The sequence below is a fragment of the Nomascus leucogenys genome, chromosome 20, assembly GCF_006542625.1.
Source record: "Nomascus leucogenys isolate Asia chromosome 20, Asia_NLE_v1, whole genome shotgun sequence".
NCBI classification, from domain to species: domain Eukaryota; kingdom Metazoa; phylum Chordata; class Mammalia; order Primates; family Hylobatidae; genus Nomascus; species Nomascus leucogenys.
The window spans coordinates 44,804,082-44,822,938 of NC_044400.1; the positions used below are offsets into that span (position 1 = coordinate 44,804,082).

Consider the following 18,857-nt stretch of genomic DNA (forward strand, 5'->3'; position numbering starts at 1 on the left):
TTAGATTTTATGTGGATAGGTTCAGAAGGGCAAGGATTCTGCTTAAACAGTTCTCCAGATGACGTTAGACCACCTTAGTGCCCCAGTATGTCTTCAGAATAGTTGGTCTACAATTGTGGTATTTCAACCCAAGTAGATTATAATATTGAAAACAGCAATTTATTATAAAAATATTGTTTTCTCTTAAAATTCTCTTTCTCTCTACCTCCCCTACCCTCCATTCTAGGGGAACGCAGTGATGAACTGAAATGAGCAAATGTAATTAAAATCACATTTCTCCCCCAAGGGTCAACCTAATTATCAGCCTCTCACCCCAAAACAAATTTAGCTCTTTGAGAATGAAGGTCCTTATCACTCATGGAAAAAACACAAACAAAGATTAACATGCCATTTAGGCATGACTGCAATCTTTCATTTTAAGTGACCTCTTCGTTTAATGGATTCAATGCATTCTCATTCAAGTGGAATATATATTGCAGGAGAGAACTGTAATAAATGGTACTGTCATGACCCCTAGGTTAGAGCAAAGGAATATTGGAAAATAAATCTCAATTCCACATACTCACCAGTCCTGCAATGGGGGTAGGCAATCTATTGATCTTTTTAACAAGTCCTGGCTTTATAGCATTCAGCAACCTGTCATGAAAAAGGCAGAATGTCAAGTGAGACATAAAGCAAGATGGATCACACAAATCACCTTTATCTGGGGCTACAGCTAAATTGCTAGATAGGAAAAGCAGTGAATTTAAAGCATGTAGTAAATCTCAATAATCTATCAGCCTTCATGCATATAAGTGAAGAGCCTTGCCAATATCAAGTTCGTCCATTGCAGGTGAAGTTTTAGAATTTAGAAATGTTGAGAGAGGAGAAAAGGTAGAGACTGAGGAGGGCTTCAAGGAAAAGGACAAGGGAGAGAGCTGGATTGAGGTTGTGAGGGAATTATCTGGAACTGGAGCCAGGTATTGCAACTCAGGTAAGGCTTGTTGCCAATTTTCCTGGCTAAGACATGGGTCTCTCCAGGGATGCACTAAATTCAAAGACCAGTATCTATCTTTACAAATGATTTGCCAAGACGAATTCTAAGTCAGACCCTACTTGCTCTTTGAGAAGAGTGGCTTTTTCAATGTGGTTGAGCTTCACTTTAAAAAGGGAAGAATATGTTTAATAAGAGGTTAGCCAATCATATTCTGAAGATTTTAAACAAGGCTGACCAAGAGTCCCTAGGTACAAAAGATATTTGAGCAAAAGATTTTCAGCTAAAGATTGAAATTATATAACAATGGTTACACAAGCAAGAAAATGCAAGAGAAACAACTATCATTGCCTGTTTTCAGCACATAAAAATCCAGAGTGAAGAGAAACAAGGAAAGCAACTTATAAAATTAAAACATGGTTAGCATCGGGGTAATTGGGTAAAGTGTAGTATTTGCAAAGCAGGTTATTCATAAATAAGTGATTGAAGGTAAGGGGCTGTAGAATGTAGAATGTTATTTCCACGTTTGGGAATCAGGCAATTAGGTAACTTAGATACTGTGCAAAGAGAAACTTAGGGTAGGAGTGTATTATAATTGAGAGGTCAACAAACTACAATCCATGAGCCAAATCTGGTCCAACACCTGTACTTATAAATAAAGTCTTACTGGAACAGGAATATAACCATCCTCCTTCATTTACATATTGTCTATGGCTACTTTTGTGCTACAACTGCAGAGTTGAGTAGTTACAATGGAGACCTGAGGGGCCACAAAGCATACAATCTTTACTATTTGATGCTTTATGGAAAAAGTTTGCTGACCTCTGTTAAAATTCATGCAATCTAAGGTTATAACAAATTATAAAGAACCTGTGCTTGCCAGATTTCTACAGACCAGTAACAAAAATTTTTCAAATGGTTTAATAGTCTTGAATTTAGACTATCTTTGACTTTGGTATCACTATATATTTATTTGTTGAGAAATGTCCCTAAAGTGATTGTAACAGACAGGATATTCCATTTTTGCATGCAAGATTAATTGGCTGTTCTCGGTAATTTTCACTGCAATTCCAACATGCTGCCACCAAGAGGCGGTACTCAAGAGTGCACAAGTGCTGTTTTGTCCAGAGAGCCAAGCTGGCTGCTCTTTTCATGAATGCACTTATTTTTTAACCATAAATTTAACCTTTTAAAAATGCTTCTTTATAACTTATTTTGGAATTATTGGTTTTACCAGTTGGAAGGCAATTTATTCACTCTTCTCATTTTATAGTTCAGAAAAATGAGGCCTGGTGAAGTCTGAATTGAAGTCTGAGTGACTTCCCCAGAGCTGGTTAGTAGCACACTCAGGCCCAGAACCCAAATTTCTTAGATCAATGCATTCTCTCAGGTGGTGTAAATATCCCAAAATCTTCTGGTTTAAAAGACACAGATAGATATGATGTCTCCAAAGCCACATTTTTAAATGTACAAAATTCTTTTTCTCACTACTTTTGCTTTTCTCAGATACATTACTTTTCTTACTAGTTTTTAACAGTGTCATTTTAAACTGAATTTTAAGATAATATTTTTGTACAGTTGTTGACAACTCAAAAGCATCAAAAGGATATACAGTAAAATATTTCACTGTCACCTTTGTACCACAGGACTCCAGCCTACTCTCTGAAGGCAACCTGAAACACTTTCCAGAGGAGAATTTATAAAAAAAAATATATATAGAATTTAAAAATATATATGTGTAGCATATAGTACATACTGTCCTACACCTTGTTTTTCACTTAACAATATATTTTGGAGGTTGAACAATTTACCTTGGAAACCTCTTATCCATACATATGGAGCTATGCCCTTTTCAATAGCTGGGGACCACTGATAACTACAGAGCTGGAAGATCAACCACTCTGTCTAATAGTTTTAGATTTTTCTAATAAGATGAAATACCATTGCTACCAGACAGACTGAGATCTGAGCTTTGTTGTTAATTAGGCAAAGTAGAAAAAATAACAAAATGTCCTACCCCAAAATTCATTATTTTAAAATTATCTTTGAAAGAGGTACGCTTTTTGTCCTCTATATCTAAGAACTATATTAATATTTTTAGCAATCATGGCCCCAAAACTCCTCTTTTATATACATTGAGATTTTTAAGCTGTTTTTAATATTTCATGGTATTCATCCTTTGTAAAAATTACACTTACATGGCAGAATCTTCCCTATCACATAAAGGGAAGATTGGGAAAAATCAATCTATCAAATAACTGACCTATGACACTAGGCCTTACTTAAAAGAAGCAGAAACTATGATCTCTCTCACAATGTTTTACCATAAATTAAAAAATAAAAAGCCATAATGTTCACTTTCAAGACTAAGACAGCTGTATTTTTTTTCAGGTAAACATTGCCCCAATCCTGTGTTCTGTTTATAATACACAACAATAAAAGATAACATTGAATTCACATTGTTGAAATGCCCAACACCTGCTTATCTTGTATTTTGTGTTAAATCAAGGACATTTTTTTGTGTGAGAGATTTTTTGAGTAAGAGTCAAGGATATTCACTTGCAATTTTATTAAAAACCACTATGCCATCCTATAGAAGTTCAAATGTAAATATTTTCAGTAAATACTTATTGATGACATGCTTTGAAGTGATTATGCTGATGATATGTTATATTTATATAACTTCTGAGGTGCATTATTTCCCAAAAGTCCTGCCCTGTAGAGATAGGTCATGTATGTGTCCCACCACTTTTGTAGAAGAAAAAATGAACCCCAAACAGATGTGAAGATTTCCCAGAGACATGCACAGCTAATCTGAAGCACAGCTGGCACAGTTTTCACTTCTTAGGCCATTTTATATCACAGTGTGGTGCTTTAGAAAGTCCAACCTCAGTTATGTGTCATCAAAGCATAATTCAAAACAAAACACAAAAATCAAAAACCCAAACAAATACTACCTAAATACAATGGGATAATATCAACACCAGGTGGGAATAAAAGGAAAATGGAAGAGAGTGTCTGTTGGTGAATTGTAAGACACACAGGATCCAAGTTCCATCTACGGATGATCTGCAACCTCATCACCAGGAATTCCAGAGGAAAGGAGGCTGTCATCCACTTGGAGGAATACCTCCACTCAGCAGAACCCTATGCCAACTTCCTGCCTGTGGTTCCCAAAACATACAGCTAAAGGTCTTCACAGGTAGTCTGCTCTCTATGTCTGGTAGGAGATCATCTTCGTATTCATCAAAAGATGAATTTTCTGGAAAATTAGCATAATCCTACACAACAAAACTATTAGGCATTTGTACCATCCCATGTCTTCTGTGCTAAATATACCCACAACTACAAACAAAAATAAAGAAAATTTTAAAATGTCAAAAAGGTAAGAGCCAATGAGAAGGAACTATTTTCAGATATTTACTGTTTATCCAATATTCTTGATCAAGTGACTGCTATGTGTTGTCCACTATTCTAGGCACAGGAAGGGCAACAGTGAACAAGACAAGCAAAGTTCTTGTTCTTTGGAATTTGTAATCTCGGTACAGTGAGTGGATGGGGCAGCGGGGGGAAGAGAAAACAGGTAAATAAAGAAGAAGAAAATTTCAGATAGCACACAAGTGCAATAATGGGCCACGCAGTAGTACTCTAATTGTATGGTCTGAAGGCTGCTAGGGAGGTCACATTTGAGAAAAAAGTTGAATGATACAAAGGAATTAGCCAATGAGAGACTGGACGACAAGGGTTCCAGGCAGATTGAACAGTCAGCAGAAAGGCTTTGAGGTAGGAGTGGGCTTGGTATATTCAAGGAACAACCAGAAGGCCAATGTAGCTGAGCAGAGTGAGTAGAAGAAAGAGGTCTGGGACAAGATGGCCAAGGTGTAAGCAAAATCCAGGCCCAGGTAAGGTGTCTAGATTTTTTATCTTAAGTTCAATGTGAAGCATAAGATGATTCGTAAAATAGAGATTGAGATAATCTGATTTATATTTTTAAAACATCACTGTTTGCAAATAGGTAAAAAATAAAGTTACAACTACATGCATATAGAAAATTTCTGCTTATTAAAAATCATAGGTATCAGAGAGCATAGATAAAACATCACCAATAATTTACAACATTCAGCTTGATGAAGAGGAAGAGGCAGTGAATTTGGAGTCCATAGCCTAGGTTTTAAAGTTGAATCCTACACATATTAGCTATGAGTTACTGAAAGGTTTCTTAATCAGGGTCTCAGTTTTCCCTTTCATAAAATAGGGATCTAAAATTAGCTTTGCCTCCTATTCAGGATTATGGTGAGAATCCAGTGGGGTGATGTCTGTTGCTAGCATTTGATAAATGGAAACTTGCAAATTCATTCATTTACTATACTGAGCATTTCCCTTTTTGCTAGGTAACTGCAAACTATTTTAGTTTCAATGTTTCTATTAGCCAGTTGCTAAAAACCAAAATAAGTTTTGCTTGTTCTCTTTCTCTGGCCACTTTTAGATAAAAATCTCACATAAATGAATCAAGTCAACAAATGTCTATAGCTTGCCTAGCATACACCAGGTGAGAAACAACTAGAAACAGGAAGAAAAGTTATGATCTTGGATAATCCTTAATTATGAAACAAGTTAATGGCACTGAGAGTAATCAAAAATAAATGTTAATCTTATCATACAAATGAAATGGTGTCTACTAAACTTTCACATTCTAAATCTGAAACACACTGCAACCCATTTCAAGTAAGCCTATGCCATATGTTCTTCCATGTACTCAACAAGCATTTATTCGGTATGCATGATGTCTGGTCTGAAGCTGGGTTCTGGGGATATGAAGAAAGGCAGGGAAGACCCCAGGTCTCCCCCTCCTGGGGTATGCTCACTAGTGGATTAAAAACCCACAGGAAGACCAGAATGGTGCACATACATGTCTCACTGTCATACATCCTAATTCATGGCCATCTTAATTTTTGAGAAGGTGAATTAAAGATATGCTTTGCACACATTCTATAGAACACAGTTCTTAAAAGATTAAGAAACAATTATTCAAATGGAATGCTGCACATGTATGTTTATTGCAGCACTATTTACAATAGCAAAGACTTGGTACCAACCCAAATGCCCATCAATGACAGACTGTATAAAGAAAATGTGGCACATATACACTATGGAATACTACGCAGCCATAAAAAATGTGTTCATGTCCTTTGCAGGGACATGGATGAAGCTGGAAACCATCATCCTCACCAAACTAACCTAGGAAGAGAAAACCAAACACCGCATGTTCTCACTTATAAGTGGGAGTTGAACAATAAGAACACATGGACACAGGGAGGGGAACACCACACACCAGGACCTATCAGAGGGTAGGGGGCAAGAAGACGCAGAGCATTAGGACAAATACCTTATGCATGTGGGGCTTAAAACCTAGATGACGGGTTAATAGGTGCAGCAAACCACCATGGCACATGTATACCTATATAACGAACCTGCACATTCTGCACATGTATCCCAGAACTTAAAGTAAATTAACAACAAAAAAGAAACAATTGTCGAGACACCCAGGAATGATGCTAATGTTCCAGTTCAACCACAGACTGCATTTAATAACTCTTTGCACCCCTAATATCCAGCATGTGGTAGTCTCTCAATCATCATTTAATAACTATGAAATACAAAATGAAGACTTTTTTTCTACTTGCAACTCAAAAAACAAACAAACAAAAACCTCAAAGCCCTACTCTGGAAGAGAGAGGTTCTGTTTCAGACAGACTCTTCCAACAGCCCATATAGCAGCTCTTCAAGGAGCACAGCACTAAGAATAGTGCTACAAAATGGTACCTTATGAGACCATCTAGACGTTAGGAATTATAGCAATGGGCAGCTTATATGTTATCAGACTGTAATGTGAACATTAAACGTAAAACTCTTAAAGGATTGCAAATTTAAAAAGGATTGAGCTTACTCTATAAGTCATTCAGCTCAGAAATTCAATTCTAATAATTATCCTAGAGTTTCGGAAAGAACAGAAGAGCTATCTAAATCTTAAACACAAGGTTGGAAAGTTCATGCTTAATCTCATAGGAAATCACTTTATTCTTTGCAACAAGAGATTACATCATCATCTCATTAGCTTGGTTTGTACAGCTGCAATAGGCAACTATGATCACAAAATTACCCACTTTGTGTCCCTTTTAATTTGGCTCAATAGTGTTTTTCTATGTGGTTTCCTTGATCACTTTCTGGGTTTGACTATGTACCCTGGATGAAAGTATATGCACTTTCATTTAACATAACATGGTATCTGTTTTTGAACCTAAGCATGAGATCAATTTAACCTTGACCATAAACCTGTTACAGATGTCATTTTAAAAGATTTCTTTCTTGCCCAGGCAAAACCAGGAAAATTAACAAATCCTCTGAGATCAAGAAAAATTGACTAAAATACAGGGAAAAGTGAAACGTGAAACAGAGGAGTTTCAAATGAACGAGAGTGTTGGAACGCAAGCTGCCATCAATATCTACCAAATGCTTGTGGGGTGCTATGCATGGTTCAGAATGTGTGAAATGTAAGTCACGCTTAAGCCACTTGCCTGGAGCACACCTAAGGAGAGATCATAGGAGCTTTAGAAGGTTTTTGTAGATTTGGAATTCCAAGAAGTTGAGCCTGACCCCGTGAATTTCTGGGGCTCAGCAGTGCTGTCAGTACTCTAACACAGCACCTGTGGCAGAGACTGCTCACCATACTTATCTTCCTGCTGTCTTGGGCACACACTGGACTTTATTGCCCAGCCTCCTTTGCAATTTGCTGTGGCTATATAACAGAGTGCTGGCCAATGGAGCACAGGCAGAAGTAATTCTATCACACGCAGGCCTGGCCCTAAAAACCCTCTCAAACAATTCTCCATTCTCTCTCCTCCACATTTACTAGTTAGATGTTGACGCCCGAAAGTCCTTGTAAGTTGTATGTTGAAGATGGAGTCTCTATTAGCTGGTGTCCCTAAATAACTGCCTAAAGCAGAGTTGTCTCCATCCTTCCCTGTTGCCAACATTAGGCCATACAAGAGTGGAAATACATTTCCACAGTGTTAAACCACTGAGATTTAGGGGTTTATTACTTACAGCACCCAGCACTATCTTGACTGTTATATCTCTGCAGGAGGCCTTTTTCCAATAAATACCCAGGCAAACTGTACCCAAGAAAATCCTGTTCCAGAATGTGAAGTTTAACACCTGGGCACATACTTTCCTCTGGATCTTGCTGGGATGGCAGCAGAAGGAAGAAGAGCTAACATTTGGGATACTGTAAACGAATGGACCCATTTTTATTTTCCCACATTTTCTAGGGGGAAAAATAAAACCTCTTCTTGCCTATCACATCCCTCTTAATACTAAAATACTAACACTAATAAAATAATCTATACTGTAAGCATGGGGAGGAACAGAAAGCAATTATTTGAATATGTTCAGAGTGCTTTGATCCATTTCCAATCTCTTTTACAGCCTGTCCTTTGCATAACTATTCCTGCTGTCTGGAAATTATGGACTTTGGGAACTAGAAAAGGCATAAAAATCAAATCAAATAACTTAGATAAGGAGTAAAGGAACTGTCCCTGGGAGGTGAAGGCACACGTCTGAGGTCAGAGCTCCTAAGCGGTAGATTTGGGATTATAAACTCGGGTTTCTAAATCTGAAGAGAGTCCTTTTCTATGATGCTTCACTTTTTGCATTTCTACAGATAATCTCCAGCCACCAGTCTCTGCCATCCTTATCCACAGGCCCACTGCACCCAAACTGACCACTGCTAAAACCTGGCTCTGGCCAGGCTCCTTCCCTCTTCCAAGGACTTCCAGGCTCCCAAGTGCCACAGGATGCCCTCCAAATGCCCTCACCTGGTAATCAAGCCCAATCATCCCCAAACTGCCTTTCCCACTCAAGACTCTCCCTGCTTTTATAAGCTACAAGCTTAGGATGACACACGTGATCAATGAACCGTGAAAGCTGCCAACACACGAAAAGAACTTAGTATAACTACACAAAATGGAGACTAAAGTTACTCTGACACAGGCAGTGATACACGCAATCATCATTGTGCTATGTAGTAATTATGTTTAAATGATTGTAATTAGCATTTCCTTTGGGCAGCTAAAACCCAGTTATTGCTGGGTTTGCTATCAGGAGGGTGGAGAGAAAACTCAGAAGGTGAAATTGCTGTGATGCAGCTCTGAAGATTTCTGTATCCAGTCTTGGGGTGGAATACACAGCCAGCTCCCAACTCAACTTTAGCCAGAAGTTCTCAGAACAAAGAGTTCCAGGATTGGGATCCACAAAATTGCAAGAGCAGCAGGAAGCTCCAGAGACAGAAAGACCTGGGTTCAAATCCTAGCCCTGTAACTCACTAGACAAGTTATTTACGCATTTGACATCCACGAGCCTCAGTTTCCTCCTCTTTCAAATGGAGACAAAAATACCTGCTAGTCATAGCTTGAGGATGTGGAATAAGTAAAACAGTGCATGTAATGCACTTGGCACAGGCCTGGTGTACAATATACACTTCATCAATGGCCGGCATTATTATCATCTTCCCCAAGCAGATTTCAATGCAGCCCTCCCACTGGTGAAAATTGGCTGTGTTGATCACTGGCTCACTTCTCCTCTTGAGAATTCTCCCTGTGGCTAAAGCTAGGTTAAAAGCAATGAAAGAACAGCAGTGAGGGAACGAGACAATGCCAATCCTTCTGAAGGACAGGCCTCCATGGGCGTAGTCTCTGGACAGGCGGAAGGCAATAGAAAAGCTGGAGACAGGGAGGAAGGAAGGGAGGATGCCGACAAATGAAAGGCAGAAAGAAGCTCCAAAGACAGACCCAGCTGCGTGATCACTGCAGCCACAGCTGGCTCTGGCCCTGCTTTCTGCCAAAATCGGGCTTTAACTCTTTTCAAGGCTCCCGTCTCCCCAGCCTCATTTGCCGTCCTGAGGATGATGAGGACAAGCCAACAGCTACAGAGAAAGGGGAGTCTGCTCCTAATGTGGCCATGAGAATTCTGAATCTACTTCCTATTCATTCCACATCTTGTCATCAAAAGTTTACCCCACACCAGCTAAGCCCAGACAAACTCACGAGGCTGGGTTCGACAGTGGGGCCGACACAATCTCAGATGTGGTTTGAGTTACATAAGACTTTGTGAAGAGCACTGCTTTTATAGGGAAATAACTTTCAAGTTCTAAACAAGTAACTTGGAAGAGAACTTCTGAGACGTAGATGTGCATAGTAAGGATGTAATCTAAGGACAGGCGTAGCAAAATAGGTGCAGTAAGCATTTCTGCTGCTCCTTGGGAGGCGTGGCGTTTTATTCACCTATTTGTATTTGAGGCACAGCAGAAAGCAATCAAAAGTCTCCATTGCTACCAGAAGTAATTGCCTAAAAAGCAAACACATTGCTCTTCTGTATAGAGACTGTGCTGGCTGCCTATTCCTCACTGGATGCTGTTTAAAGTCCTTACCATGCTATTCAAGATTGTTCACAAACTGACTTGATACCTACCTCTCACCTCTAGTCTGCCCCACCTTGCACTTGTCCTAGCCTTTGTCCCTGAGCATACAAAGTCTCTTCATATAGCTAGGCACTTTCACATGCTTACTGCTTCCTCTCCTGAACTGCCTTTCCCACAGGCCTCCTCTCACTCCTTTGTGGCCTAGCAAACTCCTACTCATCCTTCAAAACCCAGTTTAAATGTTACCTCCTCACTGAACCATTTGAGTAGAGACTGTACCTTCCACCTCTGGGTCCCAACACTCTTTGGCTTCCCTATTTATCACACATCACAGAAACTACCTGGCTTCTTCATCAGGCAAAGGGTTAGTCCTCTCTGTAACTCCAGCTCTAGTATAAGGGCCAGTCCTTGTTAGGGCCTCAATTTTTGTTTGTTGAGTGAAATGAGCAACATTATAAAGTATTGGGAAGGACTCAAAACATCAGTTTTGGAACTCTCACTCACTTTAGACCTGCTAACGATTTACAACTTTTGTTGTCATTAATAATTTTTTTTTTTTTTTAGACGGAGTCTCTCTCCATCACCCAGGCTGGAGTGCAGTGGCATGATCTTGGCTCACTGGAATCTCCACCTCCCAAGTACAAGCAATTCTTCTGCCTCAGCCTCCCAAGTAGCTGGGATTACAGGCATGCACCACCACACCCGGCTACTTTTCATATTTTTTAGTGGAAATGTGATTTTGCCATGTTGGCCAGGCTGGTCTTGAACTCCTGACTTCAGGTGATCCACCTGCCTTGGCCCCCCAAAGTGCTGGGATTACAGGCATGAGCCACCACGCCTGGCCCATTAATCATATACGAATCATTCTCTCAGGACCAAGACTAAAGTTGGATTCAAGCAACCACACCAGAGAAAGGATCATCGGACAGCCTTTTAGTGCCTTCCCGCCAGTTATTACTGCATGAAGTTCCTGTTGGTTTGTGAAAGAGGGGATGGGAATGAGTGGAGTCCCCCTGTTCCTCTCTAAAGAAGAGTTAGGAGCTGGTTGGCTCCAAAGGAAGCAGTAAAGTCTCTGGGTCCTTCTTTTTTGATGTACCATGGGATATACAAATGGGGCAAGGAGAAAACAATATGGCCGTCTCCCCTTGGGCAGCACACATTATTCTCCTTTACTGGGCGTGCAGCAGAAATACAAAATGCAGCTTCCTTCAGAGGACTGGGGAATACGTTCTTGAGGCCAGAGGCTCTGGCAGGAAAATCATCAAACAGCAAGCAAAGCCTTTTCATCTGTGGCAGAAGAAGAGTTTTAAGTGATGCAAAAGCCATATAGTATTTAAGTAATAACATCTTCTCATTCTTCCATTCCATGGCCTTTCATTGTCTGACGTTACTATTTCTGATCTTAATGAATGTGCCTTTTTTAGTTTTATTTTTGCAACTTTCTTTATATCTCTTTTGAAGTAGACAATATAAATATCATCAATCTATGAAACATTCTCTTCAATGATGTTCTAAAATATGAGCAGCACTTTACAATATGATACTAGCACATCAGAAATGAACTAAATGATATTTGAATGAGACTTCTAGACCACGTTTTAAACATCTTGAAGCCAAAAATTTAAATCCCATTGTGTGTGTGTGTGTGTGTGTGTGTTTTAATGACTTGAGATACAGTTCACATACAGTTTACCCATTGAAAATGTAGAATTCAATATTTTTGTACATTCACAGGATTATGCAACCATCACTACAAACTAATTTTAGTTTCCCTTCCACTAGTAGAATCCCCAAATCCATTAGTTTTCACTTCCCCTCTTACTCACCCACAACCCCCAGCCCCAAACAACCACTAATCTGCCTTCTGTCTCTATAGATTTGCCTATTCTGGACATTTATATTATTATTATATAATGTGTAGTCTTTTATGACTGGTTTCTTTCACTTAACATGTTTTTAAGGTTCATCCAAGGTTCATCCATGTTGTAGCATGCATCAATGCTTTATTCCTTTTTATGGCCAAATAATATTGCATTGCAAGGATATACCACATTTGATCTATCCATTCATCACTCTCTGGACATTTGGGTGTTTCCACCTTTTGGCTATTATGAATAATGCTGCTATGAACATTTGAGTACAAGATTTTTGTGTGGATGTGTGTTTTTATTTCTCTTGGGTATGTACTTAGGAGTATAACAGCTGGGTCATATGGTAACTTAATGTTTAACCTTTTGAGGAACTGCCAAACTGTTTTCCAAAATGGCTGCATCATTTTGCAACCCTGCAAGTAATGCATGAAAGTTCTCATTTCTCCATATCATGCCACACTTCTTACTGTCTTCCTTTTTTATTATAGCCATCCTAGTAGGTGTGAAGTGGTATTTCATTGTGGATTTGATTTGCATTTCTCTCAAGACTAACAATGTTGAACATCTTTTTTATGTACTTACTAGTCATTTTTGTAGCTTCTTTGGAGAAATGTCTATTCAGATATTTTGTCCATTTTTAAATTGGGTTATCTTTTTATTATTGAGTTATAAGAGCTCTTTATATATTTTGGATACAAGCCTCTTATCAGATTTATGATTTGTAAATTTTTTTTCCATTCTGTGGGTTCAGAGATGATATCATTTGCAGGACAAAAGTTTTTAATTTTGATATAGTCCAGTTTATTTATTTTTTCTTGTCACTTGTATTTTTGATGTTATAGATAAAAAATGATTGCCTAATCCAAGGTCACAAAGATTTACAGCCATGTTTTATTCTAAGAGTTTTGTAGGTTTAGCTCTTACATTTATGTCTATGATCCATTCTGAGTTAAAATTGTAGCATTTTACTACACATTTATTGGTTAGTTATGAACATATCAATAATTTTGAAAGTATTAATTTTAAAATAATCTTTCTTCTTCCCATCCTCCCTTCAAAAGCTTACTACATGCCTGCCATGTGCAAGCACCATTAGGCATACAAAGACGGGTGAGTCGCTGTCAGTACTTCAAGGAATTTATCATCTAATAGAAAATTAAAATATCCAACTTCATGAGTAGTGCCATGTGTGAGACAAATGACTTGCTCTAGGCACAGCCAAAATTTCTCCTTCAAATGAGAAATGAGGGAGACAGCAGTTGAAATCAGGGTTGTCATCTCCACTTCGGGATGTATGGCTGTCACAGCCACGGGCGCTCAGAGGACTGAATTCAGGTTGCAGCACTGGGGATGTTGTGGTGGAGGGAAAGGTGCCCATTGCGTGTGTTTGGGATTTAAGAAGATGGAAATGGACAGGGAATACAGCACCGCAGGTAGCTAGAAGCAAATGCAAGAAAGATACAAAGCAGGGAAGCACAAAGAGAATCGTAGGAACAATAGATCAACCTCTGTGACCAGTGCAAATGGACAGGGCTGACGAGTTGAATAGAATCATTGCACCCAGACAGAGGGACACCGCATTCCAGGCAGAGGAACTTGAATCATGTCCCGTCTTCTGGGAAGAGGCCACCAGTCACGATGAAGCCATGTTTGGGAATGTTAGCCTCCCAGGAGAGTCTACAGTGGCTTAAGGAAGGGCAAGCACTAGAGCTAATCACTCAGACATACAGTCTTCACTTTTTCTTTTTATTCACTCTTTCTTCCTCTTGATACCAAGAAGGAAGTCTATTTCTTCATAGTTAACTTTTTAAAGAAATCATTTGGTCGGGTGCGGTGGCTCACACCTGTAATCCCAGCACTTTGGGAGGCTGAGGTGGGCGGATCACCTGAGGGCAGGAGCTCGAGACCAGCCTGCCGAACATGGCAAAACCCCATCTCTACTAAAAATACAAAAATTAGCCGGGCATGATGGCAGACACCTGTAATCCCAGCTACTTGGGAGGCTGAGGCAGCAGAATCGCTTGAACCCAGGAGGCAGAGGTTGCAGCAAGCCAAGATCGTGCCAATGCACTCTAGCCTAGGCGACAAGAATGAAACTCCATCTCAAAAAAAAAAAAATCATTTATAAACTGGGTCCTTAGTAGGCTATTTAAGAAAAAGTCCACTCCTTCAAGTAACCAAAGGGAACATTCAGAACAGGTGAGGCAGAGATTTTGCACACTTCATCATGGGAAGCCAGCCCACCAAGCCTGACAGCCCATTAGAGACAATCAAAATATGGATTATTAAGGAAATACAATTAGAGCTACTAAATCCTCTTAAATCTAAGCAAAGCCTAATCCAGCATGTAACCCCACAGGCAGGCAATGGGCTAGGCCAGTTTCTCATCTACCACACGAGCAGCCCACATTTAAACCAGTTCTTATATTTTCTTAAATTAATTGATCATTCTAAAAAATCTGTCAAAAATTTGTTCAAGAGGAGAAAGATTAGCCTGAGATTCAAGTCAGGAGAATTTTAATATTTCTTAAGGAGCAGATTAATAGGATGAGGGAATCACCACAGATTGAGGGAAGTGGTTCCAAGTGACAATTCTGCTAAAATAAGTTTCAAACACATTTCTAGGAAGCTTCAAAACAAACTGTAAATGCCCTACTGGGTCTGGGTCATATAAGACTATGTATTAGGAGAAAGGAAGTGACAAGGATCGTATAATTTTTAGTGAACAGAATATTTACAAAGATGGATGAGCTTGAGAATATTCCAAAGGCAAGATGCTCAAGTGCACACAAGAGCTCCCAGAGTAGACTTTGTAATTGACGTCCAAAGAACAGTTTGAATGGAGACACTACCCCTACTGTGCTAAGAGTCCCTCTTTTGAGTAGGAGCCAAGGGCTATTTATTTGGTGAGGATTCAAAAAGAGGCAACACTGGGGGCTCATTCTGCTCACCATGAGTCCTGCATATTCACCTTCCATGTTCTCCATCTGTTTTCATCTTTCTAACAGAAGCCTGTTGGGGATACTCAATTCTTGCCTAAGCCCCCATCTAAGCCAGGCCAACCTTCAAACAAAAAGCAGCTTTTTCACTGGAGATCTTTTTCAGAAAAGGAGTGGGTTGAAATGTCCTCACTTGAACTTAAAGGCTTAATGAGTCTTGGTGCCAAAAAGCTGGAGACAGGCCAAGTCAGCGTGGCCAATTGTGATTTGGCAGAAGGACAAGGGAGAACCCTACACAGAAAGCCTATCAAATTCTTCCCAGTCTGCTAAGGCCAAAATCAGTAACGGAAAAAGGACCCAAGTTTGCTGAGATTGGAGCAAGCATCTGGGTTAGAGAGAGAGCTCTAGACAAAGAGTGCAAAGACACATTGTGCCCTACCACCTCGGGTCTCCATCTAATCATCTACAGAAGAGGGGCTGGAAGATCTAGGTTCACTGGGGTTGCTCTGAGGACTAAATAAGGGATTGGTTTGTGAATACTGAACAAAGCAGTGGTAACCAGTAGGGACCAGTCTAAAGTCACCAATAACAGGGGTGGTCATATATCCCAGTTATCTGAGGTCAGTCCCAGATTCCACTTGTTCCAGCATCTCATCTGGTTAACACCCCCTTTCGCTCTGAACAGTGTCTCACTTTAAATGACAGGTTGTATGGTTGCTCTACTAATCAGCCATTGGGTCATACTAATCTCATCTCTTTACCAATGTTTCAGAAAAAGATTGCATGTGTACTTTATATTACACAAGGTCTCTAACAATAGCTGTTGGAATGATACACAAACATGAGCTAGACCTAAAACAGTTAGGTGGAATCATGATCAGTTGACTGGCAGTTCCCAGATATACGTATTCATTGTTAAAAGTCTCCAGTCCTTCCTTCTGCAAGCAAGGCAGGCCTTTTCTGAGGTTTTGCTCAAACTGATATCTACTGGGGACATACAATACAGTTCACCTCCACCTTCTTAAAAGTCTTCTTAGCCCTCTTGGCTTCCATGACCTCACAGTTTCCTGGGTTTCCTCTCATCTCTCTGATAGTTCTTTTGTGAGCTTCTCTTTCTCCCACCCATGACCCAGGGTAAAGACTTCCTCAAACTGAGACCTATTCTGCGGCTCTTTCCTAATGTGGCCTTTCCCTCAGAGAGGCTTCCATATCTCATAGCTTAACCCTGATGTCCGACAAAGGCTCACAAATCCAACTTGAGCAAGTTGAATGCATTGCCTCACCTCTAAGAGCCAGGCCCTCATCCCCAACAGCCTACAGGACTCTGGTCCTGGGTGGCTTGTCCATATCCCAAACTCAACCTGCCCAAACTAAAACCATGACCTCTCCAACAAACAGAGGAGCCTTTCTGGCATGTATCAGGACCCCACTCAACTGAAACACCAAAATTATTTTTTGTCTTTTCTTTCATTCATCACTATACTCTACCAGGTGCTGTTGATTTCTTCAAAATCCTCTTCCTTTCCATTGCTCTTGGGAATCAAACCACCAAATCCTTATCTGGCTTGCAAGGCCCTGCACAATCTTGCCCCCACTACTTCTCTCCATCCACACTGATCTCATACCATTGCCCCACTGCTTTTCTACCTTTTGGCCAAACAAGTCTACCTGCAATTCCTCCAAGACACAGAGCTTGTTCCAGTCGTAGAGTTTTCCATCATGTTACTCTTTCAGCCCTAGAGTATGTTTCTTCTCAACTTTCATTTCCCTTTCCTCTTTCCTGGTAGAAGAGAATAATTTCTCCTCTTCATTCAGGTCTCCACCTAAATGTGCTTCTTGAAGGGAATCTGAGATTTATATCCCACATGGTCAGGATTTAGATTTCAAATCACCTGCCTGCCCCCCTCCCACCACCACCACCATTACATTATTTGATTGCATAATGCATTCATCTTTACAGTAACTTACCACACTCATAAGTGGGTTCTTATAAAGGTCAGCTGGATAAAGGAAGAGATGTCCTTGCCCTTTCAGGCACCTATCCTCTATATGTGCCAAACACAGCCTACTCATTCCTGACTCCAAACCTTCCCTCCTGCCTTTGTCCCTGTGTAGGATGCTGTGATACTGTGAATTATATTAAGAAATCCACATTTTGGTCTTCACCCCCAGCTCCTGGCACAGAGTCCCTAAAATCCTTGTAATTTCCTGAGCAATAGGAATGCTAGGTGCATTTTTTCACTCTGATATTTAGTCTCTGACCCCAGTTGCTGACGCAGAACTCCTAATTCCTTGGAATTTCCTGGGTGATAGGAGTGTCTTTTGCTCTAATGAGGCGACTCTTGGTAGGCTCCTAGATGGAGGCTGGTTACCAGAAAGACTGAGCTACGATTAGAAGCTTGGAACTTCTAGCCCCACTCTCATCCTCCAGGAATGCGAGAGAGGCTGGAAATGGAATTAATAACCAATCATGCCTAAGTGACAAAGCCTCCATAAAAATCCCTGAAACAGAGTCTGAAGATATACTGGGTTGCTGGGCGTGTGGAGGTGCTGGGAGGATGGACCAACCAGAAAGGGATGAAAACCCTATTCCCTTGGCCCCACGCCTTCCCCTCTGCATCTTCCATTTGGCTGTTCATGTGTACCCTTTATCAGATCCTTTAGAATAAATCCATAAATACATGGATGTACCCCGGAGTTCTGTGAGCCATTCTGATAAATATTCAAACCCAAGAAGGAGGCCATGACAGCCTCCAATTTGTAGCCAAGTGGACAGAAATTGTGGGTCATCTGAGGACCTGTTACTTGCAACTGGCATCTAAATGAGGGGTGGGGGCAGTCTTGTGGGACTGAGCCCTTAACCTGTGTGGTCTGTATTATCTCCAGTTAGTGTTGAGATTAAGTTAAACTTTAAGATAACCAGTTGGTATTGGAGAATTGGTCATTATGAGGGATAAAAACCACATATTTTTGTGACCAGAGTGTTATGAAAGTATAAAGAAAGAAAAAACTACTTGTTTTTTTCTATAAAGATGATTTTCCCTTTCCCTCAACCTATTCTTAAGTAATAGTCAATTAATATTACATCTCCCCAATTAACTGTCTCCCAAGACATAACATTATCCTCATTTAACCTCTTATTAAATCTTGGAGATTAAATCTTCGTTGGTTTTACATTTACTCGTACACTGGTTTACACTGTAACTTAACTGCTCTGTGTGTGTGGGTCCAGTCCCCAAGCACATCATAAAACTTTTGAATATCATGTCTTACATTCTGTTTTTATGCCTCTTGGTGCCTAATTTGGTGCTATACAGCACATGGTCGATAGCCAACAATTCCTCCATGTGATAAAATGTCTCCACACAAAGTTACACCATCAACCCTCAACCTGTCCTACAAGACTAGGACACATCCGCGACACACCACATCTCATGCTGAAATCATGACAAGAATCTAAGGCCAGACCTCCTTCTGACAAGCAGCTCATTTATCAGTGATGATAGAACAAGTGTTTGCCAACAGATTTCTTATCTTTGGAAAATCATTTCAGCAACATAGGAACTGAGACAAAAATCCACTAAGACATTCTTTATTGG

The 18,857-nt window shown here is 40.1% G+C and overlaps 1 protein-coding gene across 6 annotated transcripts in view; it reads right to left on the reverse strand.

Annotated features, from left to right (window-relative positions):
• LIMCH1 (LIM and calponin homology domains 1) overlaps positions 1–18,857 on the reverse strand; it is a 338,444-nt gene that overhangs the window by 174,380 nt on the left and 145,207 nt on the right. For all 6 annotated transcript variants that reach the window (XM_030801291.1, XM_030801287.1, XM_030801286.1 and 3 more), the window contains exon 3: positions 567–636. In XM_030801291.1, coding sequence (XP_030657151.1) covers positions 567–636 — 70 coding nt within the window. The remainder of the gene's footprint in view (positions 1–566; positions 637–18,857) is intronic.